This window comes from Macaca fascicularis, chromosome 12 (genome assembly GCF_037993035.2).
Source record: "Macaca fascicularis isolate 582-1 chromosome 12, T2T-MFA8v1.1".
In the NCBI taxonomy this organism is placed as follows: Eukaryota; Metazoa; Chordata; class Mammalia; order Primates; family Cercopithecidae; genus Macaca; species Macaca fascicularis.
The window spans coordinates 114332167-114355073 of NC_088386.1; the positions used below are offsets into that span (position 1 = coordinate 114332167).

A 22907-nucleotide genomic window follows, 5' to 3' on the forward strand; every position below is an offset into this window, starting at 1 on the left:
TACTATAAAACAACTGAAAAGGAAGTTGCTGGGTGCGGTGGCTTACACCTGTAATCCCAGCACTTTGGGAGGCCAACGCAGGTGGATTGCTTGGGCCCAGGAGTTTGAGAGCAGCCTGGGCAACATGGTGGAAACTCCATCTCTACCAAACAACAACAACAAAAATTAGCCAGATGTGGTGATGTGTGCCTGTGGTCCCAGCTACTTCTGAGGTGGGAGGATCACTGAGTCCAGGGAGGTCGAAGCTGCAGTGAGCCATAATCACACCAGTGCATTCCAGGCTGGGCACCACAGCAAGACTGTGTCTCCAAAAAAAAAAAAAAGAAAGAAAGAAATTGCAAAATAAGATATATCATATGACAGTTAAAAATATATGCTCACAGGCCAGGCATGGTAGCTCACACTTATAATCCCAGCACTTTGAGAGGCTGAGGTTAGGGGTTCAAGATCAGCCTGGCCAACATGGCGAAACCCCATCTCTATTAAAAATGCAAAAATTAGCTGGGCATCATGGCGGGTACCTGTAATCCCAGCTACTGGGGAGGCTGAGGCAGGATAATCACTTGAACTCAGGAGGCGGAGGTTGCAGTGAGCCGAGGTCATGCCGCTGCACTCCAGCCTGGGTAACAGAGAGAGACTCTGTCTCAGAAAAAATGAAAAAAGGGCCGGGCGTGGTGGCTCATGCCTGTAATCCCAGCACATTGGGAGGCCAAGACGGGCAGATCACTTGAGATCAGGAGTTAGAGACCAGTCTGGCTAACATAGTGAAACCCTGTCTCTAATAAAAATACAAAAATTAGCTGGTATGGTGTGGACACCTGTAATCCCAGATACTTGGGCAGGATAATCACTTGAACCCGGGAGGCAGAGGTTGCGGTGAGCCGCGATTGCGCCACTGCACTCCAGCCTGGGTGACAGGGTGCGACTCCATCTCAATAAATAAATAAATACACACATGCAGACAGGTAGATACCTGTGCTGGACAATGACTTGAAAGAAATATCCCAGAACAATTCAGTGACAGTGATTTATCTGGAGAATATCTCTGTAATGAAAATATAGGTGAGTTTTTACCTTCCTTTTTCTTGTCCTTGTAATCGAGTGTATCTCTCTCTCTCTCTCTCTATATATATATAATACACACACACATACACATATATATACTCCTTTTTATTCACAAGAAAGTGTTATTTTTTCTTTTTTTTTTTTCTTTTTCTTTTTATTTTTTTGAGACGGAGTCTCGCTCTGTCGCCCAGGCTGGAGTGCAGTGGCGCGATCTCGGCTTACTGCAAGCTCCGCCTCCCGGGTTCACGCCATTCTCCTGCCTCAGCCTCCCGAGTAGCTGGGACTACAGGCGCCCACAACCGCGCCCGGCTAATTTTTTGTATTTTTAGTAGAGACGGGGTTTCACCGTGGTCTCGATCTCCTGACCTTGTGATCCGCCCGCCTCGGCCTCCCAAAGTGCTGGGATTACAGGCGTGAGCCACCGCGCCCGGCCTATTTTTTCTTTTTCATAATCTGTGACATAGAAGGCAGGATTATATATTTTTATATTTATATTTATGTATGTATATATTTTTTGAGACAGCCTCACTTCGTCACCCAGGCTGGAGGGCAGTGGCACAATCTCAGTTCACTGCAACCTCTGCCTCCCGGGTTCAAGCGATTATTGTGCTTCAGCCTCCCTAGTAGCGGGGATTACAGGTGTGCACCACCACACCCAGCAATATTTTTTTTTAAAAAAAAGAAACAAAATAGCACCTCTAGTGTTTACTCCTCTTTCCAGACAACTCATGAGCGTGTGCACACACATATACTACACACATGCCCCACCTGTGTACAAACACAGCACTCTCCCTTTATCCACCAATTCAGGTACCTCATAGTCAACCATGGTCTGAAAATACTACACGGAAAATTCCAGAAATAAACCATTCGTAAGTTTTAAATTGCACAGTATTCTCAGTACATGATGGGATCTCCCACCGCCCCACTCCATCCCACCCGAAACGTGAGTCTTCCCTTTGTCCAGTACCTCCACACGCTACACGCTCCCTGACGGGCATTTAGCAGCCGTCTCGGCTATCAGATCCACTGTCATGGCATTGCAGGGCTTGCGTTCAAAGTAACCTTTATTGGTCTGGGCACAATGGCTCACACCTGTACTCCTAGCACTTTGGGAGGCCTAGGCGGGCGGATCACTTGAAGTTAGGAGTTTGAGACCAGCCTGGGCAACATGGTGAGACCTTGTCTCTGATAAAAATACAGGAAAAATTAGCTGGGTGTGGTGGTACGCACCTGTAGTCCAGCTACTCGGGAAGCTGAGATGGGAGAATTGCTTGAACCCAGGAGGCAGAGGTTGCAGTGAGCCAAGACCGTGCCATTGAACTTCAGCCTGGGTGAGACAGCGAGACTTCATCTCCAAAAAACAAAAATAAAAACAACCCTCTGCCTGAAGTAACCCTTATTTTACTAAATAATGCAAGAGGAGCGATGCTAGCAATTTGGGTGTGCCAAAAAGAAGCCATAAAATGTTTCCTTTAAATGAAAAGGTAATCGTTCTCAATAAGGAAAGAAAAAAAATCATCATATGCTGAGGTTGCTAAGATCTATGATAAGAATGCATCTTCTGTTCATGAAATTGTGAAGAAGGAAACAGAAATTTGTGTTAATTTTGCTGTTGTACCTCAAACTGCAAAAGTTGGCCACAGTGCAGGATAAGCGCTCAGTGAAAATGGAAAAGGCTTCAGTTTGTGGGTGGAAGACATGAACAGAAACATGCTCCAGCTGATGGCAGCCGGGTTCAGTACAATCCGAGATTTTAAGGCATCCACTGTGGGTCCCGGAATGTATCCCCTGTTGGATAAGGGGGGACTACTGTACATTTGGTCTCCAGAACTCTTGGGAGGCTGTGATCAGAAGGAGGGACTCACCCAGCCAACTTCATGTCACCCTCCTAAATACCAGACTTCACAGGTGATAGAATTTCTGAAGTTTGGGAGGCAGCTGCCCAAGGTGCTAAGTTTGCGTGTGAAGCTGGTTTCTCAGCGAGACCCACGCCAGAGATGGCTGCACTCCTTTCCTGCCTGAGTGAGATGGATCCCCTAGGGTCAGGGATCAGACATGGAAACCTTGGCTTCTGGGAGAGGGTAGCAGAACAGAGTTCAAAGGCACTGTTTTATGGCATCTCATAAAAACTCTAGGTGGGCAGGGTGCGGTGGCTCATGCCTGTAACCCCAGCACTTTGGGAGGCCAAGGTGGGCGGATCACGAGGTCAGGAGTTCAAGACCAGCCTGGCCAACATGGTGAAACCGCGTCTCTACTAAAAATACAAAAATTAGCCAGGTGTGGTGGTGGGTGGCTGTAATCCCAGCTACTCGGGAGGCTGAGGCAGGAGAATCGCTTGAACCGGGGAGGCGGAGGATGCAGTAAGACGAGATCATGCCACTGCACTCCAGCCTGGGTGACATAGAGAGACTCCATCTCAGAAACAAAAACAAAAACAAAAACAAAAAAACAAAACAAAACAAAACAAAAAAAACACTCCAGGTGGAGCCAGTGCCTCTGGCGGTGGAGAGGAAGAGCAGTTGTGCTGACGGGGGCACTTGCTAAGTGAGGATCATGCTGAGAAGAGACCTCTAAGAGACCTCCCATCTGTTCTGGAGGGGCCCTGAGTATGAGCCCCTGCATCCCTGGGTTTGGGGCTTCTGGAACCCCAGGGTCCTGCCTCTCCTTCCCTGTGAACCATTCACCCCAGGGAAGGTGGGAGGACAGCTGAGCCTCCTTCTCTTGGTTGGTAGGGGGAAAGTTCAGGCGCCGCTGACCTTGCCTGGACAGTGCTGTCTGCCTGTGGTGAGGTCCTGGGCTTTGGGCAGAAAAGCACCCCATCCCTTGCTCACTCAGAAGCCAAGGGAGGGGCTGGGCGCAGTGGCTCACACCTGTAATCCCAGTACTTTGGAAGGTCTAGGCGGCTGGATCATTTGAGGTCAGGAGTTCAAGACCAGCCTGGCCAACATGGTGAAACCCTACCTGCTAAATATACAAAAATTAACCAGGCATGGTGGCACATGTCTGTAGTCCCAGTTACTTGGGAAGCTGAGGCAGGAGAATCACCTGGACTTGGGAGGCAGAGGTTGCAGTGAGTCGAGTTGGCACCACTGCACTCCAGCCTGATGACAGAGTGAGGCTTAAAAAAAAAAAAAGCCCAGGGTGGGGCACATCAGCTCTCGTTGTCAGGCTGTCAAGGGCTCTGGGCTCCAGGGACCTGGCAGCACCTGCCTCCCCACCCCCTCACCTCTCTGGGGCCCTATCTTCCCTTATATGGTGAAGGCAGTTCCTAGGGGGTGGGGGTGGGGACAAAGGTCGCTCTTCTGCAGCCAGCTTGCCACAATTCCCTGAGATCTCCCAGGTGGCAGCTGCCTCCCCAAGACAGGTAAGGCAACCTGGTGGGAACACATGGAGACCTTAGATGGTGTGAGGGGATGGGGTCCTCTGCTTTTCTCAGGCAACTTGGGGCCTCCTGGAGCACCTTGGTATGGGCTCGAGAGGGAGGCTTGGCACTCTGGATAGTGTGAGAAGTGCTGGGAGCCCCGCGTGTCTGTCCTGGGCCTCCAGGGAGAGACTTTTGCTGGCCCTGCCCCAGGCAATGGCTCTCTCAGTCTCCTATCTGTGGCTAGCCCCATCCCACTTTGGGTGTCACCATCCCAATTGCCCTGGAACTTCTAGAGTTAAAACCAGGACAGTCCTGGGCAGACCGGGACTAGTTAGTCTCCCTGACCTCACTCCCCGAGCCCCCTCCCCACCAGCTCATCTCTTTGCCCATTTCTTCTTCATCTGGAGTGTTTTATCCTTTGTGTCACCATTCCTCTGACACTCCTGGGACCTCAGGGCCCTGCCTCCTCACTCGTAGCATATGAGCAACAGCCACAAGAAATTGAATGGGCAAAGACAGAGGCAAAGGCAGAGGCAAGGGGCTAGAGGTGGCAGGGCCTTAGGTCCTGGGCCATGCCGGGACACCTGAGCATGCACCTCTGCCCTATCTTCCCTCTACCTGGAGCTGCCCCATCAGCCTCCCCAGCCACTGTGGGCCCATTTAGCAGAACTAGGGATGGGGGCCAGGTGCAGACCAGGCTCTGAGGACACACTGGCTACTGTCTTCTTGGGACATCATCTGCTGGGGCCTCCTGCAGGCCACTGAGGGGCAGAGCCTTTGGGCTGGAGGGTTTGGGTGGGTGTCTATTCCCTCTGCTATCACAAGCCTGGGAAGTAGGAGGATGTCTTTTGTCTGAGGGGTGGGACTTTACCTTCACTGCCCCACCACATTCCTGTCTAGCTCAGAGCTGCACCACTGGGAACTAGGGGCCATGGCAGCACCCCACATACAACAGAGCCACACCTCGAGTACAACAGGGCTCAGATAAGAAAGTCAAGGTGGGCTGGGCGCAGCGGCTCACGCCTGGAATCCCAGCACTTTGGGAGGCTGAGGTGGGTGGCTCACTTGAGGTCAGGAGTTTAAGACCAGCCTGACCAACATAGCGAAACCCAGTTTCTACTAAAAATACATAATTAGCCGGGTGTGGTGGCGCACACCTATTGTCCCAGCTACCCAGGAGGCTGAGGCACGAAAATCGCTTGAACCCAGAGGCAGAGATAACAGTGAGCCAGGATCACACCATTGCACTCCAGCCTGGGCAACAGAGTGAGACTGTCTCAAAAAAAAAAAAAAAAAGAAAGAAACACAAGATGGCCTGGATGGCCTGCAGACAGTAGGAGCCCAAACCCCTCCAACGCCCTGGGAGGGTCCTCCTTCCATCCCACAGTTCAGCCTTTCAGCATCATGAGTATTTGTTGAGCACCTACTATGTGCTAGGAGCTGGGGGCTACAAAGACAAACATATCTAGGTCTTGGAGCTCAGGGACCTCAAACTTACAAACAGGTTCTTTCATCACCATGTGGTCAGGAGGTCAAGAGAGGGGACAGTCCAGGATGCCGAGGGGCTCCTTGTCCAGCCTGAGGATTCTGGGAAGGTCTCCTGGAAGAAATGAGATCTAACTTGAGTCTAGAAGAGCATGTTAGTATGGGAAAGGTGGGGAGAACGTTCCATGTGGGAGCAGTGCGAGCAGGCATGGGGTGAGAGGCAGCATGGGGGTGGGGCCTGCTGGCAGCATGGCATTTCTAGAGGGCAGAGTGCCAGCAGAGAGGGGCCAGGGGGCTGTGTGTAGTGGGGAGACTCAAGGGAGTTTAGGTGGACAGAAGGGCAGAAGCGAAAGGAGTCCAGGATGCTGCACAGATGGCTGGTGTTGGGGTCTTGGGGTGACGGTGCCCTTCCCTGGTCTGGGGACACAGAAGGGAAAGTACCAGGAGTTGAGGAAGCCAGTGAATTCAGGCTGAAGAAGGAGACAACTCAAATCCAAACAAGGCCCATGGTGGCAGGGTTGGGGGAAGTGAGAGGCCCTGGTCTTCCTGGCAGTTCAGGGAAGACAGGAGAAGTGAGGAGGAGGCCCTACCAAGGGGTGGAGGAGAAGCATCTGTTCTGACCAACCATGGGTACAGGGCAGGAGCAGCTAGAAGGTATACACCAGGTAGGGGGGCCACGTCTCAGAGCTGCCACTCCTGAGTCCCCTTGCCCACCTTTGGCCTGTGGGGGCTGGCCAATCCTGATTTCTCTCTGGGGAGGGGGAGCACTGGTTTTTTCAAGTCCCTGCTGCCCTGAATCCCCCCTCTGATGAGCAAGAAGTGCCTCCTTATGTCCACCCTCTATTTCTTTTGCTGCCAGTTACCCCTGGAATCAGCATGTCCCTGGGTGAGACTTTAGAGATCATCAATTTAGTTGACCCCCTAAGTTGACTCCCTCAGCTCATAGATGAAGAAGGGAAGTCCACGTTCATACAGCTAGTGAGTGTCAAAGAAAAAGGGGGACGGGGCCGGGCAAGGTGGCTCATGCGTGTAATCCCAGCACTTTATGAGGCTGAGGTGGGTGGATCACCTGAGGTCAGGAGTTCAAGACCAGCCTGGCCAACATGGTGAAACCCTGTCTCTACTAAAAATACAAAAATTAGCTGGGCTTGGTGGCTTGCGCCTGTAATCCCAGCTACTCGGGAGGCTGAGGCAGGAGAATCACTTGAACCCGGAAGGCGGAGGTTGCAGTGAGCCGAGATAGCGCCCCTGCACTCCAGCCTGGGCAACAAGAGTGAAACTCCTTCTCAAAAAGATAGATAGACAGATAGATAGATAGATAGATAGATAGATAGATAGATAGATAGATAGATAGATAGATGGATGAAAGGAGGGGACAGAGACAAAGGTGATGATAGAAATGAAACAGAAAATGGTCTCCTCCTTTATACCCAGCTTGGTTCTGCTGGACCAGGAATCCTGGGAGCCCTGGGGACTTGGTGGGTTGAAAAATACCTGATGGAGGATATCATGGTTGCCTGATGGAGAAGGCCATAGCCAACAGGCCATCAGATGGGACCCAAGCCCAAGGGGCTCCTACAGATACACAGCAAGCTGCTTATGATCAGCCAGAGGAGGCACTGATCAAGAGATTGGGCAGGGCCTTACCTCAAACTCTAGAATGCCAGGGAAGCAGCAGCCACTCCTCAGGGCTCAGAAAAGGGAGTTTCTAAGTACTAAAAGGCCAAGTCACTAAGAGGTGACTCAAAGTCAAGGTGCAAGGAGAGATTAGATACTGAGATTTCAGGCTGTCAGCGAGTGGAGGCCTGACCTGTTGGCCACATGCCCTTTCATTCATTAATCAGTTCAAGGAGCATTCATGGAGGGCAGCTCCCTGCCAGGCTGGGTGATAGGCTCCATGGAGATCGGGGTGGCCTCTGGCCTGGTGAGGAGGAGCCTTAAAACTAGGGAGGAGAATAAGTGGGCACAAGTGGCTGTCTGCCCTGGCTCATATCAGAATCACCGGAGAGTTTTAAAAGCACCCATGCTCCACCTCCCAAAAGGCAGAAAACAAAGCACCCATGCCCAGCCCCACCCTGACCTAATTAAATCAGAATCCCCAGGGATGCCGCCAGAGCCTGGAGCATCAGCACGTTTAGAAGCTCCCCAGGTGAGGCTCATGAGCAGCTGGAATGAACACAGCTACAGGTCCAAGCAGAAAGGGCTGGTTGGGCACGGTGGCTCACGCCTGTAATCCCAGCACTTTGGGAGGCTGTGGCAGGTGGATCACCTGAGGTCAGGAATTTGAGACCAGCCTGGCCGACATGGGGAAACCCCGTCTCTATTAAAAATACAAAATTATCTAGGCATGGTGGCTCATGCCTGTAATCCCAGCTATGCGGGGGGCTGAGGCAGGAGAATCACTTGAACCTGGGAGGCAGAGATTGCAGTGAGCTGAGATCACGATACTGCACTCCAGCCTGTGTGACAGAGCGGGACTCCATCTCAAAAAGAAAAGGAAAAAAAAAAAAAAAAATGGAGAAAGGGCTGACGTGAGGAGAAAAGCTTGGGGAGGGGCGTTCCTTCCAGTTTAGCGGGCAGAGAGTGGTTCACAGTGGGAGGGTTCACTCTGTTCATCCATTCATTCATTCATTCATCCATCCCTCACTCCTTCCCTCCACATCTCTTCCTTTATCGAGCAAAGTCACTGTGCTAGACACTGCGGATTCGGTACTAAACAAGCAGAAATGGTCACTGAGTGAGGAGTAACCCTCTATGCTCCCCCAGGCCCCTGAGCCTGCGACCTTCTGGCACTGTTGGGAGTTCTCTAGGGGCAGACTGGAAGGGCAGCATCTGAACTCAGGGTGCCCCTGCTCCCAATGCCTTCTCCCCCAGGCTCACTCACCATGACCAAGCTGAGCGCCCAAGTCAAAGGCTCCCTCAACATCACCACCCCGGGGCTGCAGATATGGAGGATCGAGGTGAGGCCCTGTCTGGGCATGGGGGCCTCGCAGGCCTGGGGTGGAGGGAGGCAAGGCAGAGGCCTGGGATTTCTCTTAGTTTCCTCTGCTCCTGCCCTGCAGCCCCTGAGAGCTCAGCCCCTCACCTCCCGCATCATCCACACCCCGGATGGTCTCCCTTTCCCTTTCTCCATTTCTTCTCCCTCTGTCTCTCAACCTTCCTCTCCACTTCTTCTTCCTCACTCGTCCCTTCCTTTCCCACCATTGATTTTCCTTCTCCCGCCCCTCACACAGTTTCCCTCTCTCTTCCTTTTCTCTCCTTTCATTCCTGGGCCCGGCTCTTTTTTTCCGATGCCTCCTACCCTGGGCCCTCCTCCCAGGCCTAGGGGTCCTGGTGGTCCAGGGAAGCCCCTCTGACCCCTTTTCTCTCCTTAGGCCATGCAGATGGTGCCTGTTCCTTCCAGCACCTTTGGGAGCTTCTTCGATGGTGACTGCTACATCATCCTGGCTGTGAGTCAGGGGCAGAGGAGGAGGCTGAGCAGACAGCAAAACCCACTGTGGTGTCAGGGAGGAAACAGGCTGGGGACCATGGGGAGAGCTGGCCTGGCTTCACCCCAAGACAGAATTTACTGGGTATGCCCAAGTGCCCAACCTTGTGGTGGCTTTACAGAGGTCAGAGGCTCTTGCTGCCCTTGATCCACTGGGCTTCCAGCTAAGGCCAATTTCTGTGGATTCACATTCTTGGGGAAACTTCTGCATTGTTGCCATATCACCCTAACTTGAGTCCACATTTCCAAAATCCATAGTCACCTTCTTTCTTTAAAATTTTTTTCAGAAGGAGTCTCGCTCTGTTGCCCAGGTTGGAGTGCAGTGGTGCGACCTTGCCTCACTGCAACCTCCACTTCCCACGTTCAAGTGATTCTCCTGCCTTAGCCTTGAGAGTAGCTTGAACTACAGGCACGTGCCACCACAATCAGCTAATTTTTTTGTATTTTTTAGTAGAGACAGGGTTTCACCATGTTGGTTAGGCTGGTCTTGAACTCCTGACCTCAGGTGATCCACCTGCCTCTGCCTCCCAAAATGCTGGGATTACAGGCCTGAGCCACCATGCCCAGCCTCGTAGTCATCTTCATATCACCTTGATTTTCACCACACCCTGGTACCACCTGTACTATTAAGACATTTGTATTTTTTTCTTTATATTGACTCATTTTAAATTTTTATTTTATGTATTTATTATTATTATTTTTTAGATAGTCTCGCTCTGTCGCCCAGGCTGGAGTGCAGTGGCACGATCTTGGCTCACTGCAACCTCTGCCTCCCGGGTTCAAGTGATCTCGTGTCTCAGCCTCCCGAGTGGCTGGGATTATAGGCACCCGCCACCCCACCTGGCTAATTTTTATATTTTTATTAAAGACAGAGTTTTGCCATGTTGACCAGGCTGGTCTTGAACTCCTGGTGATTCGCCCGCCTTGACCTCCCAAAGTGCTGGGATTACAGGCGTGAGCCACTGTGCCTGGCATAAGCAAGTTGTTTCTGAGGTGAGGCAAGTGAGGTCTGGAGAGGAGAAGCCATGTCTCGGAGAGTCAATGGTAGAGCTGGGCCATGACTCAGGGCCCCTAACCACTAGCCTAGTGCACTTGCCGTGTGCCACGCTCCCCCATGGTCCTGGACGGCACCTGTGTGGGAGGTCACACAGAGTGGGAGGGGCTGTGGGAGCCCAGGGTCTCGGGTACACTGGACACCTTTTCCCTAGATCCACAAGACAGCCAGCAACCTGTCCTATGACATCCACTACTGGATTGGCCAGGACTCATCCCTGGATGAGCAGGGGGCAGCTGCCATCTACACCACACAAATGGATGACTTCTTGAAGGGCCGGGCTGTGCAGCACCGCGAGGTCCAGGGCAACGAGAGCGAGGCCTTCCGAGGCTACTTCAAGCAAGGCCTTGTGTAGGGAGGGCGGGCTGCAGGCTGAGGGAATGAGGATGAGTGGTAGGGATGGAGAGGTTGGGGCTGAAGAGGCAGGGACACCCAGACCTGTTCGGGTCTGGGAAGAACACTTGGAGCAGGGGGAGGTGACCTGGGACGGGGAAGGGACCCTGGAACTGTGGGGGGAGGCACGAGGGGGACCCTCATGAGTTTTTGGTGATTGTCCTTCACTTTTCCACTCCCCAACTCTTATTTCTGCCACTGCTCTGCCCTTGGTCTGGAGGCTGTTCTGAAATTCTGTAACTCTTGTGAATCTCTGTAAATCAGCTCCTACTTGAATGTCCTGGAGAGCTCAGTGCCTAATCGCCCAACTCTGGCCAATAGACAAATGGCTGCTCCCCCATCTCTAATGCAGGCCTACCACACTAAAAACCAAGACTGCCAGCTTTTCTTTTTCTTCCTTTTTTTTTCCAGATGGAGTCTTGCTTTATTGCCCAGGCTGGAGTACAGTGGCACAGTGGCAAAGTCTTGGCTCACTGCAACCTCCGCCTCCTGGGCTCAAGCAATTCTCGTGCCTCAGCCTCCCCAGTAGCTGGGATTACAGGTGCACACCACCAGGTCTGGCTAATTTTCGTATTTTTAGTAGAGACAGGGTTTCACCATAGGCAGGCTGATCTCGAACTCCTGACCTCAAGTGATCCATCCGCCTCGGCCTCCCAGAGTGCTGGGATTATAGGTGTGAGCCACCACGCCCGGCCCCACCTTAGCCTCTTGAGTAACTGGGACCACAGGCTTGAGCCACCAAGCCCAGCTAATTTTTTTATATATATATTTTGTAGAGATGAAGGTCTTGCTCTGTTGCCCAGGCTGGTCTCAAACTCCTGGGCTCAAGTGATTCTCCTACCTCAGCCTCCTAAAGTCCTGGGATTACAGGCATGAGCTACCACTCCCAGACCAGACTGCTGGCTTTTCTGTACAAGTTGAAGTTCTAGCTTAGCTTTCCCCAGGAAAACACACACTCTGGAGCTGAGTTGTTACTGACCTGTAGGACAAGCCGGGGGCTCTCTAATTAGCCACAGTTCCCATTCTTCTTTTTTGTCTTGCTCTTCTCTTCCCACACTACAGCAGTAGTCCATTCCTGTGGGCACTGGAGTGGCACCTCTCCCTTCTTGTTTTTTCTTCCACTTTGATCCCCTGTCCTCAGGATTCTGTCCCTATTTATTAATACATTTCCTTTTTTTTTTTTTTTTTTGAGATGGCGTCTCACTCTTGTCGCCCAGGCTGGAGTGCAGTGGCGTGATCTCGGCTCACTGCAAACCTCCGCCCCCGGGGTTCAAACGATTCTTCTGTCTCAGCCTCCTGAGTAGTTGTGATTACAGGCACCCGCCACCATGCCCAGCTAACTTGTATTTTTAGTAGAGACAGGGTTTCACCATGTTGGCCAGGCTGGTCTGGAACTCCTGACCTCAAATGATCTGCCCACCTCGGCTTCCCAAAGTGCTGGGATTATAGGCAGGAGTCACCACACCTGGCCTATTAACACATTTCCTACTCTTCATATATCATGACCCTTCTTTGCAGGCCTCTCCACAGGGCAGGGACAATGGCGAGATGAGTGAAGATCTAGGGTGTAGAGTTTAAGGTTGCTTTGACTGTCAGGGTGGTTCAAGGGCATGCCACAGGCCAACCTTGCACTTTCAGGACCTGACAGTGAGTGACTCCCTAAAGTTTGCATCCTCAGCACCTCATTCACCTCGCCTACTCCCAGCCTGGCCCTCAGGTGACCTCAGTGTGGCAGCCAGGACCTGGGAGAACAGGGGCCAGGCATACCTCCCAGCCCACTCCCCTGGGTCTGCTCACCTCTTCTCAGGATCCGGAAAGGAGGCGTGGCTTCTGGCATGAATCACGTGGAGACCAACTCCTATGATGTCCAGAGGCTGCTGCATGTCAAGGGCAAGAGGAACGTGGTAGCTGGAGAGGTAGGCAGGCCCCACTGGAGCATTGGCCAGGGCTGTGAGGCCCAGGGCAGAGGGCAGGGGCTGAGGAGGGGTGAGGGGCAAGGAGGGGTGGCCAAGATGATGGATGATAGGCGAGCTCTGAGTGGGGTCTGCACTTCCCCCGTGGCTCCCTAGGTAGAGATGTCCTGGAAGAGTTTCAACCGAGGGGATGTTTTCCTCCTGGACCTCGGGAAGCTTATCATCCAGTGGAATGGACCTGAAAGTAACCGCATGGAGAGACTCAGGGTAAACCTTCCCATGCACCACACCTCCCTCTCAAATCCTCGACTGCCCCCACCTGCTCCTTTCCCCAGGCCTCTCCCCACTGACTATTGGGGACAGTGTGTTTGAAGGTGGATCACTCTCCATGTGTTTGGGGCAGGTGTGCATGTTGGAGTTTGTGCGTGAGAGCTTGTGGTCAATCCACTCAGATAGAATGAGTCTCTACAGTGTGGCAGAGCCTGTGCTAAGCCTTGGTGATCCAGTGGTGAATGAAATGGGCATGGGCGTATGTGTGTTTATACTCACAGCACATTGACGCTGTGTGTGCACTGTGAGGCTGCAAGCATGTTTGGGGGCAAAGAGATTTTTTTTTTTTTTTTTTTTTGAGATGCAGTTTTGCTCTTTTTGCCCTGGCTGGAGTGCAATGGCATGATCTCAGCTCACTGAAACCTCCACCTTCTGGGTTCAAGTGATTCTCCTGCCTCAGCCTCCTGAGTAGCTGGGATTATAGGCGTGCACTACCATGCCCAGCTAATTTTTTGTGTGTTTTTAGTAGAGACAGGGTTTCACCATGGCCAGGCTGGTCTTGAACTCCTGACCTCAGGTGATCCATCCGCCTCGGCCTCCCAGAGTGTTGGGATTATAGGTGTGAGCCACCGCACCCGGCGGAAGAGATTGAGTACTGTGATCCTTGGGGCTCAGCTGTTGTCTGGAACTGTGAAGTCTAAGCATACATTTCCCACACTGTCAGAACAGAAAGCCCAGCAAGCCTGCTTGAGCACCTTCCTGACGGTGGGGAAACCTGCTTTCCCAGCTGCCTTCTCCCTGGTTTCCTTACATGCCTTAAAAGCTTGACCCCTCCGACAGGGAAAAGCAGGGCAGGGGTCTCAACCCCTGTGGCTGCTGCTGTAGGTGGTCTGGGCTTGCCTGGCAGGGTGTGGGGTGGCAGACACTGCCTTGTTCCCCTACTACTCCCGATGGGTCACCAGGGGCGTTCCTGCAGGGCATGACTCTGGCCAAAGAGATCCGAGACCAGGAGCGGGGAGGGCGCACCTATGTAGGCGTGGTGGACGGAGAGAATGAATCGGCATCCCCGAAGCTGATGGAGGTGATGAACCATGTGCTGGGCAAGCGCGGGGAGCTGAAGGCAGCTGTGCCCGACACAGTGGTGGAGCCGGCACTCAAGGCTGCACTCAAACTGTACCAGTAAGTGCCCAGTGGGGTCTTCCTGGGTGCTGGGGACTCCCTGGGAGCAGGTGCCCTGGCTGAGGGGCTTGGGGCCCCTCTCCATCTGTGCCTTGCTTCTGTCCTGCAGTGTGTCTGACGCTGAGGGGAATCTGGTGGTGAGGGAAGTCGCCACACGGCCGCTGACGCAGGACCTGCTCAGTCACGAGGTGGGAGGGTCTGGAGACCCCCCAGCCCACTGCAGCCTGGCCCCCTCTCCCTCAAGCCAGAAAAATTCCAGGGGGCTTGGGGTGGGCATGGGAGGGAGAGACTCTTTTTGTGTGTGAGGCTGTCCCAGTCCAGCACTTCCAGCTCCATCAGACTCTTACCTCTCCCGACTCTAGGACTGTTACATCCTGGACCAGGGGGGCCTGAAGATCTACGTATGGAAGGGGAAGAAAGCCAATGAGCAAGAGAAGAAGGGAGCCATGAGCCATGCGCTGGTAGGGGTGGGGATCCAGGAGGAGGGCAGAGTGATGGGAGGGAGAGAGCAGATAGCTGCATGGGGTGGGCAGGCAGGCTCAGACCAGGGCATAGCGCCAAGGCAGAGGCAGGGAAGGCTGGGAGCAGCAGGATGAGGGCTGGGCACGGCCCAATGGGAGGGGCCTGAGGGGCCATTCTATAGTCATCTTGGGGGTTCTCTGCACACCAGGGAGCCAACCACCAGACAACCCTGGGGCCACCTCAGGATATGGGCTCTCAACTCCCTGCACCTGAGCTGAGTTTAGAGAAGGGAAGGAGAAATGGAAGGAGGCTGGCTTCCTACAGAAGGGGATTGGGTCAGCTCAGACCAGGACCAAGTCAGAGTTTGGGGTCATTGCTGGGGCTGGAGCCATAACCCTAACTGGCTTGGGGCCAGTGCCAGTGTTGGATTGGGGACTGGGCATTAGGATTAGCATTGAGGTAGGGTCACCTTAGGAGTTAGATTTGGCTTTGGGATTGGGGTCAGAGTTGTGTTTGGGTATTAGATTTGAGGCTGAGGTCAGAGTGAGTCTTGAGGCCAGTATTAGGTTTCAGGCGGTATCAGATTTTACCTTGATGCTGGGGGTCAGAGTAGGGTTAGGTTGGGGATTAGCATTGGGATTGGGTTTGGGTTCAGTTTTGGTGCCAGGGGTAGATCTGATGGTGGATCTCGTTAGGTTAGAGCCAGGTTTTGGCTTGCACTGGGAGTGGGGACTAGGGGAGGGGCATAGCTTCCAGCCCTTTCTCTTCCCAGAACTTCATCAAAGCCAAGCAGTACCCACCAAGCACACAGGTGGAGGTGCAGAATGATGGGGCTGAGTCGGCCGTCTTTCAGCAGCTATTCCAGAAGTGGACAGCATCCAACCGGACTTCAGGCCTGGGCAAAACCCACACTGTGGGCTCCGTGGGTGAGGGCCAGTCATGGGGCAGTGAGGGAGCCAGGATCCAGGAGCTGGGCCAGGAGAGCCACTTGGTCCACCACCCACCCTCCTTCCCTGACATGCATCTTCCACGAAGACTTTTACATCGGCTCTGGGCTTATCCTAGCGGGTGGAGACATGGACAAACTCTAGTTGTCACAAAAAGGGAGCCGAGAGGGCTGGTCGTGGTGGCACATGCCTGTATTCCCAGCACTTTGGGTGGCTGAGGCGGGTGGACCACCTGAGGTCAGGAGTTCGAGACTAGCCTAACATGGTGAAACCCGGTCTGTACTGAAAAAAAAAAAAAAAAAAATTAGCCAAGCATGGTGGTGCATGCCTGTAACCCCAGCTACTCAGGAGGCTGCGGCAGGAGAATCGCTTGAATTTGGGAGGTGGATGTTGCAGTGAACCAAGATCGTGCCATTGCACTCCAGCCTGGGCAACAAGAGTGAAACTCTGTCTCAAAAAAAAAAAAAAAAAAAAAAAAAAGGCAGCTGAGAGTGATGTGATGTTTCATTTGGGAAGGGGTTGGGCCTCCCTGGAAACCAAACAGCTCAGTCTCTTACCCGCCAGTATTTGCTGAGGGCAAGCTCGGTGCCCGGCACCTAGGAGAGGAGAAATAATAGCGTACAGCCTCCATCATTGCAGAGCTCCCTATTGAGCTGGGAGACAAGGTCAAGGCTTGAAGTCTGAATGCTGCAGGGGTCAGGATGTAGATCAACAAAGCTAAAGCCTTGCTCTTATGCCTCTCTTGGCTCCCTGGGAGGCACTGGTGAAGCAGGAGTTTTAGAGGGAGGGAGATATGGTTCTGTACTGTAGCTCTGTCACATTCTGTGCAACCAGGTAAGCTACTGAATCTCTCTTGCTTCGGTTTCCTCATCTGAAAATGGGTCTAAGAATTGTAGCCACCATTCAGGGCTGTTGTGAGGACCTGGGGGGCCTCAGCTGGTGACAATTGGTGTCATGATTTCCCCTACTCTAGCCAAAGTGGAACAGGTGAAGTTTGATGCCACATCCATGCATGTCAAGCCTCAGGTGGCTGCCCAGCAGAAGATGGTAGATGATGGGAGTGGGGAAGTGCAGGTATGTGAGGGCAGAGAGGCCCGTGCTGGGTGGAGCAGGGATGGTGGAACCTGTTCCTGGACCTCACCCTGGCCTGATACTGGCCCTAGGTGTGGCGCATTGAGAACCTAGAGCTGGTACCTGTGGATTCCAAGTGGCTAGGCCACTTCTATGGGGGTGACTGCTACCTGCTGCTCTACACCTACCTCATCGGAAACAAGCAGCACTACCTGCTCTACATCTGGCAGGTCAGGTCCCGCCACGTCCCACCCAGAGCATAACCGGCTTAGCTCCACCTTGTACATACGCCTGCTAAGTGGCCATCACCCTTGGGTTGAATACCTCTGGGGATGGGGATCTCACCGCTTCAAGAAGGACTGCTTTGGCTATGAGGTCCAGCTAGTACCCCCATTCACAGCGCTTTTCCATTTGGTTCTCTGAGTCTCCCTTCCAATTTTCATTGCCTTCTGCACATTCTTATCACTTGCTCTGCCCGTGGGATTCTGTGTCTAGATGTGAGGGAGCAGGGAGTGGGTCTAGGAGTGAGTGGTGTGGTGCCTGTGATGCTTCCCTGAAGAAGGAGCAGTAAGGAAAGGAGGAGGTTTGGGGTTAAAGCTGGGGTTGCAGGTAGGTCAGGGCTGGGCTGGGTCTGCGAAAGAATTAGGTTTGAGGTTGAGATCAGAACTGAGGTCTGGGTCAGATTGGGGTTTTGGCTGTTTCACAGTGGAGTTTGGTGGGGAAGAAAATTGGGTTTAGGACCAGGTCAGACTTGGGGATGGAGTTGTTGCTGAGGCTGAGGATGGGGTCAGAATTGGGGGCTGACCCTATCCCATTCACTCCCTCCTGCTCATCCACAGGGCAGCCAGGCCAGCCAAGATGAAATTACAGCATCAGCTTATCAAGCCGTCATCCTGGACCAGAAGTACAATGGTGAACCAGTCCAGATCCGGGTCCCAATGGGCAAGGAGCCGCCTCATCTTATGTCCATCTTCAAGGGACGCATGGTGGTATACCAGGTGTGGCTGCTGAACTGAGGTGCCTGGCAGTACCCATTGTGGCAAGACAGGCATCCAGGAGATGGGGAAGTGGATGGGTGGTGGGAGCAGGACTTAGGGTGAAGCCCATTCTTCATAGGAGACTACCCTGGAGGTTCTATCACCTATGTGGAACTGGTAATAGAAATAACCCATTTGGTTACTTTAGAAATACATGTAATTGGGCCGGGCATAGTGGCTCATGCCTGTAATCCCAGCACTTTGGAGTCTGAGGTGGGTAGATCACCTGAGGTCAGGAGTTCAAGACCAGCCTGGCCAACATGGTGAAACCCGTCTCTACAAAAATACAAAAAATTAGCCAGGCATGATGGTGGGTGCCTGTAATCTCAGCTACTCAGGAGGCTGAGGCAGAAGAATCTCTTGAACCTGGGAGGCGGAGGTTGCAGTGAGCTGAGATCGTGCCATTGCATTCCAGCCTGGGCAACAGAGCGAGACTCCGTCTTTAAAAAAAAAAAAAAAAAGGCCGGGCGCGGTGGCTCAAGCCTGTAATCCCAGCACTTTGGGAGGCCGAGACGGGCGGATCACGAGGTCAGGAGATCGAGACCATCCTGGCTGACACGGTGAAACCCCGTCTCTACTAAAAAAAATACAAAAACTTAGCCGGGCGAGGTGGCGGGCGCCTGTAGTCCCAGCTACTCGGGAGGCTGAGGCAGGAGAATGGCGTAAACCCGGGAGGCGGAGCTTGCAGTGAGCTGAGATCCGGCCAGTGCACTCCAGCCTGGGCGACAGAGCGAGACTCCGTCTCAAAAAAAAAAAAAAAAAAAAATGCCGGGTGTGGTGGCTCACACCTGTAATCCCAGTACTTTGGGAGGCTGAAGTGGGTGGATCACCTGAGGTCAGTAGTTCAAGACCAGCCCAACCAACATGGTGAAACCCCATCTCTACTAAATACAAAAAGTAGCTGGGCATGGTGGTACATGCCTGTAATCCCAGCCACTTGGGAGGCTGAGGCAGGAGAGTTGCTTGAAACCAGGAGGCAGATGTTGCAGTGAGCTGAGACTGTGCCACTGTACTCCAGCCTGGGCAACAAGAATGAAATTCCATCTCAAGAAAACAAAACAAAACAAAAACATGTAATGCACATTCACCATATGTAAGTACTGCCTGCCCTCTACACCCCAACTCCTTGAATCCTTTACATAAAAAAGGAAGATATTTTGGCTAGATTTGCTTAAATGATGCACCTGTGAAAACTGCATTGGTGCCTTCCAACATAATGAAACAGACATCTCATGCAATCATTTAAGCAATAATCTGCCTATTGAGTGCCTTAAACACACAGTCCTTTGCAATTCCCCAAGCAAGGAGAAGAATGGCATGCTAATACAGTTCGCCATCTTGTTGGGAGAGGACAGACATATTAGCAGTGAACCAACAGTCTGAGGAACCATGTGGTTAAATGCAAGAAGTAGGCCAGGCACAGTGGCTCACGCCTGTAATCCCAACACTTTGGGAGGCTGAGGCGGGCGGATCACGAGGTCAGGAGTTTGAGACCAGCTTGACCAATAGGGCAAAACCCTGTCTCTACTAAAAATACAAAAATTAGCTGGGCGTGGTGGCGTGCACCTGTAGTCCCAGCTACTCGGGAGGCTGAGGCAGAAGAATCACTTGAACCTGGGAGGCGGAGGTTGCAGTGAGCCGAGACTGTGCCACTGCACTCCAGCCTGGGCAACAGAGAGAGACTCTGTCTCAAAAAACAAACAAACAAACAAAAAAAAGAAATGCCAGAAGTAAAAGTTGAGTCAAAAGAGGAGCCGGAGTATAATAATCTGGGAATGTCATAGAGTTTATGGGCAGGAGGGGATTTAGAGGAGACATTTGTCTTGACATTTGGGTCAGAGTTGAAGAGTTTAGCAGAGGTAAAATGAGGGCACACAATGCAGGGGGCACAGCAAGGACAAAGGCCCGGGGGAGAGGCTCTGTAGGGAACATCAGAAGCCTGGTGGAACTGGCCAGGTGTGGTGGTTCACGCCTGTAATCCCGCACTTTGGGAGGTGGAGGCAGGTGGATCACCTGAGGTCAGGAGTTCAAGACCAGCCTGGCCAACGTGGTGAAACCCTGTCTCTACTAAAAGTACAAAAATTAGCTGAATGTGGTGGTGCGTGCCTATAATCCCAGCTACTGGGGAGGCTGGGGCAGGAGAATCGCTTGAACCTGGGAGGCAGTGAGTCAGGATCACACCATTGCACTCCAGCCTGGGCAACAGAGCAAAACTCAGTCTCAAGGAAAAAAATAAATAAATAAAAGGCTAGGCGCTGTGGCTCACGTCTGTAATCCCAGCACTTTGGGAGGCCGAGGTGGGCGGATCACCTGAAGTCGTGAGTTCCAGACCAGCCTGACCAACATGGAGAAACCCTGTCTCTACTAAAAATACAAAAATTAGCCAGGCATGGTGGTGGGTGCCTATAATCCCAGCGACCCAGGAGGCTGAGGCAGAATTGCTTGAACCCGGGAGGCGAAGGGTGCAGTGAGCTGAGATAGTGCCATTGCACTCCAGCCTGGGCAACAAAAGCAAAACTCCATCTCAAAAAAAAAAAAAAAAAAAAAAAAAGCCTGGCAGAGCTAAGCTGGAGGGTTTGATGGCAGCAGTGTCTGCAAAGGCAGTTTGCATCTTCGTCATGTGCGGCCTTCAAAGGCAAAGTTGAGGAGCTGGGTTTTAGGCTATAAGCAACGGGGAGTCACTGAACGTTTTTCAGCAGAGAAGCGCCATGATGCAAACAATGTTTTAGAAAGACCTGGTGACAGAGCATCAGAGGAGCTGCAGGGGCAAGCCGCCCCGCCCTACCCTGTCCCTCTCTGGTTCTCTTTGTGCCCCTCTGTTCCTTCATCATCTTCTTTACTATGTGACTCCTGACTCTCTCTCCCTGCCTTCTCCCCTCACCTGCAGGGAGGCACCTCCCGAGCTAACAACTTGGAGCCTGGGCCCTCCACACGACTGTTCCAGGTCCAGGGAACGGGTGCCAACAACACAAAGGCCTTTGAGGTCCCAGCGCGGGCCAATTTCCTCAATTCCAATGATGTCTTTGTCCTCAAGACCCAGTCCTGCTGCTACCTATGGTGTGGGAAGGTGTGTTCAGGGCCTAGAGGTCTCCCCATCCCCAAGTGGGTCCTGGCAGTCCCCCAGTTTCACAGCAGCCCCTAGGTGAGGGCAGGAACCCCTGGCCAACTAAGTTGTGCCTCCTCGGTTCTCAGCCACCTCTGGAGCCCAGTCTCTCCCTCCTCAGTAGCTCTGGGTCTATCTTTCTGCCTCGTCAATGACCATCCTCAGATTCTCTGCCTCTCTGAGTCAGTCTCTCTTGTTCTGTTTCTCTGGCCACCTCCATCTGTCCCTGTGTTGGTCTGTCTTTATGTCTTGGGCTCTCTCTCACTATCCTGAGCCTGTCACTGCCTCTCCTTTGATCTCTGTAAGAAGAATGCATAGCCTCTTGGAGTCCCTCTTGACCCTTCAAAATACTCTCTAGTTTCTTCTATTCTTTGGAGTGTCAAGGACAGAGGAGAGCATGTAATTGTCCCCGTGTGGCCTGTATACACAGAGTCCTGACCCAGGAGAGCCCTCTTAGACCCTGGAACTCTGGGTAGTGAATGTGGTAGGAGGGTGGGGGTAGGGGTGGCACTAGAAATTGGCCAACCCTTTTTTGTCCTAGGGCTGTAGCGGAGACGAGCGGGAGATGGCCAAGATGGTTGCTGACACCATCTCCCGGACGGAGAAGCAAGTGGTGGTGGAAGGGCAGGAGCCAGCCAACTTCTGGATGGCCCTGGGCGGGAAGGCCCCCTATGCCAACACCAAGAGGTAACTCTCAGGTCCCTCTGCCTCCAGGTTACCAAGGTGGGGGAGCCTCCATCCCCACACTCAGAACCTACAGCAGGCATGGACTAAGGACACTGTGTGTCAGGCCCTGTGCCAGGCCCCCAGGGATACAAGATGAATCAAGGGCAGCCCATGCCCTTGGAGCCTCTTGGTCAGGGGCTGTGTCTGTGCTGCTCACTTCAGTATGCCTGGGACCTGGTGGGGTATTTTCTTGGCAAAGGGAATTCCTGGCCATAGGAGGCAGCTCAAAGCGAGGGGCAGTGCTAGAGGTTTGCCTTTCAGTAAGAAGATGCCAGAGGCCAGCCTGCCTTTAGGTCCTGATACAGGCCTGGGATGCTGAGGGGCACCAGCTACAAGCCCTCTTTCAAATGGTTTTGTTTTTGTGACAGAGTCTCGTTCTGTCACCCAGGCTGGAATGCAGTGGCGCAATCTCGGCTCACTGCAGCCTCTGCCTCCGCCTCCCAGGTTCCAGCAATTCTCATGCTGCAGCCTCCTGGGTAGCTGGGATTACAGGCACCTGCCAACATGCCTGGTCAATTTTTGTATTTTAGTAGAGGCGGGGTTTCACCATGTTGGCCAGGCTGGTCTCGAACTCCTGACCTCAGGTGATCCACCTGCCTCAGCCTCCCAAAGTGCTAGGATGACAGGCATGGGACACTGTGCCTGGCTCAAATGGTTTTTCTAGAGAATATCCATGATCCACTGGTCCCTAGTTCAAAAGCAAAAGGGCATGTACTGTAGTAGCAGCAGGAGGGATGGAGGGAAGATATCAGGAAGAACTTCCTAACAAGGCTCTGCAAAAGCCACTGGAATGCATGTCCAGAAAGCAGTGACAATTTCTCCCTCAGAGCACTCCTGGAATTAGAGGGGACCCTTTTATCAATCAGAAGACAGAGCATTTTGCTGGAAATGACCTTTCCATGCCAGAGTCCCTTCCTCAGAGTTCTGTCCTCAATCTCCTTTTGCCATACCTTCCTTCTGCCAGTACAATCTTCTCTCCATCCTGCAGACTACAGGAAGAAAACCTGGTCATCACTCCCCGGCTCTTTGAATGTTCCAACCAGACTGGGCGCTTCCTGGCCACAGAGATCCCTGACTTCAATCAGGATGACTTGGAAGAGGATGACGTGTTCCTACTAGATGTCTGGGACCAGGTAGGACCAAGGGCCTGGGGACCCCTCTTCCCAGCCACCTCAATCCCCAGGGCCAAGAAAGAGTGGCTTTAAGGTTAGGTAAGTGTCAACATTTTATTGGTCCTCACATAATTTCTCCCTGGAAATGGTATGAACACCAGAAGTGTAAGAAAGAAGGAAGGTGGGGAGTAACGTGCTCAAGAGAGGCTGCAGGGAAGAGCATATTCTCTCCCAAA

The 22907-nt window shown here is 52.7% G+C and overlaps 1 protein-coding gene across 1 annotated transcript in view; it reads left to right on the top strand.

Annotated features, from left to right (window-relative positions):
• Positions 1 to 4386: 4386 nt before the first annotated feature.
• Positions 4387 to 22907, top strand: part of VIL1 (villin 1) — a 32643-nt gene continuing 14122 nt past the window's right edge. Inside the window, exons 1-16 of the mRNA XM_005574282.5 lie at positions 4387 to 4432; positions 8792 to 8877; positions 9292 to 9366; positions 10613 to 10809; positions 12659 to 12767; positions 12921 to 13031; positions 14011 to 14213; positions 14323 to 14401; positions 14576 to 14674; positions 15448 to 15601; positions 16596 to 16696; positions 16786 to 16923; positions 17533 to 17691; positions 20618 to 20797; positions 21375 to 21520; positions 22548 to 22692. Coding sequence (XP_005574339.3) covers positions 8803 to 8877; positions 9292 to 9366; positions 10613 to 10809; positions 12659 to 12767; positions 12921 to 13031; positions 14011 to 14213; positions 14323 to 14401; positions 14576 to 14674; positions 15448 to 15601; positions 16596 to 16696; positions 16786 to 16923; positions 17533 to 17691; positions 20618 to 20797; positions 21375 to 21520; positions 22548 to 22692 — 1971 coding nt within the window. The 5' untranslated portion in view covers positions 4387 to 4432; positions 8792 to 8802. The remainder of the gene's footprint in view (positions 4433 to 8791; positions 8878 to 9291; positions 9367 to 10612; positions 10810 to 12658; positions 12768 to 12920; positions 13032 to 14010; positions 14214 to 14322; positions 14402 to 14575; positions 14675 to 15447; positions 15602 to 16595; positions 16697 to 16785; positions 16924 to 17532; positions 17692 to 20617; positions 20798 to 21374; positions 21521 to 22547; positions 22693 to 22907) is intronic.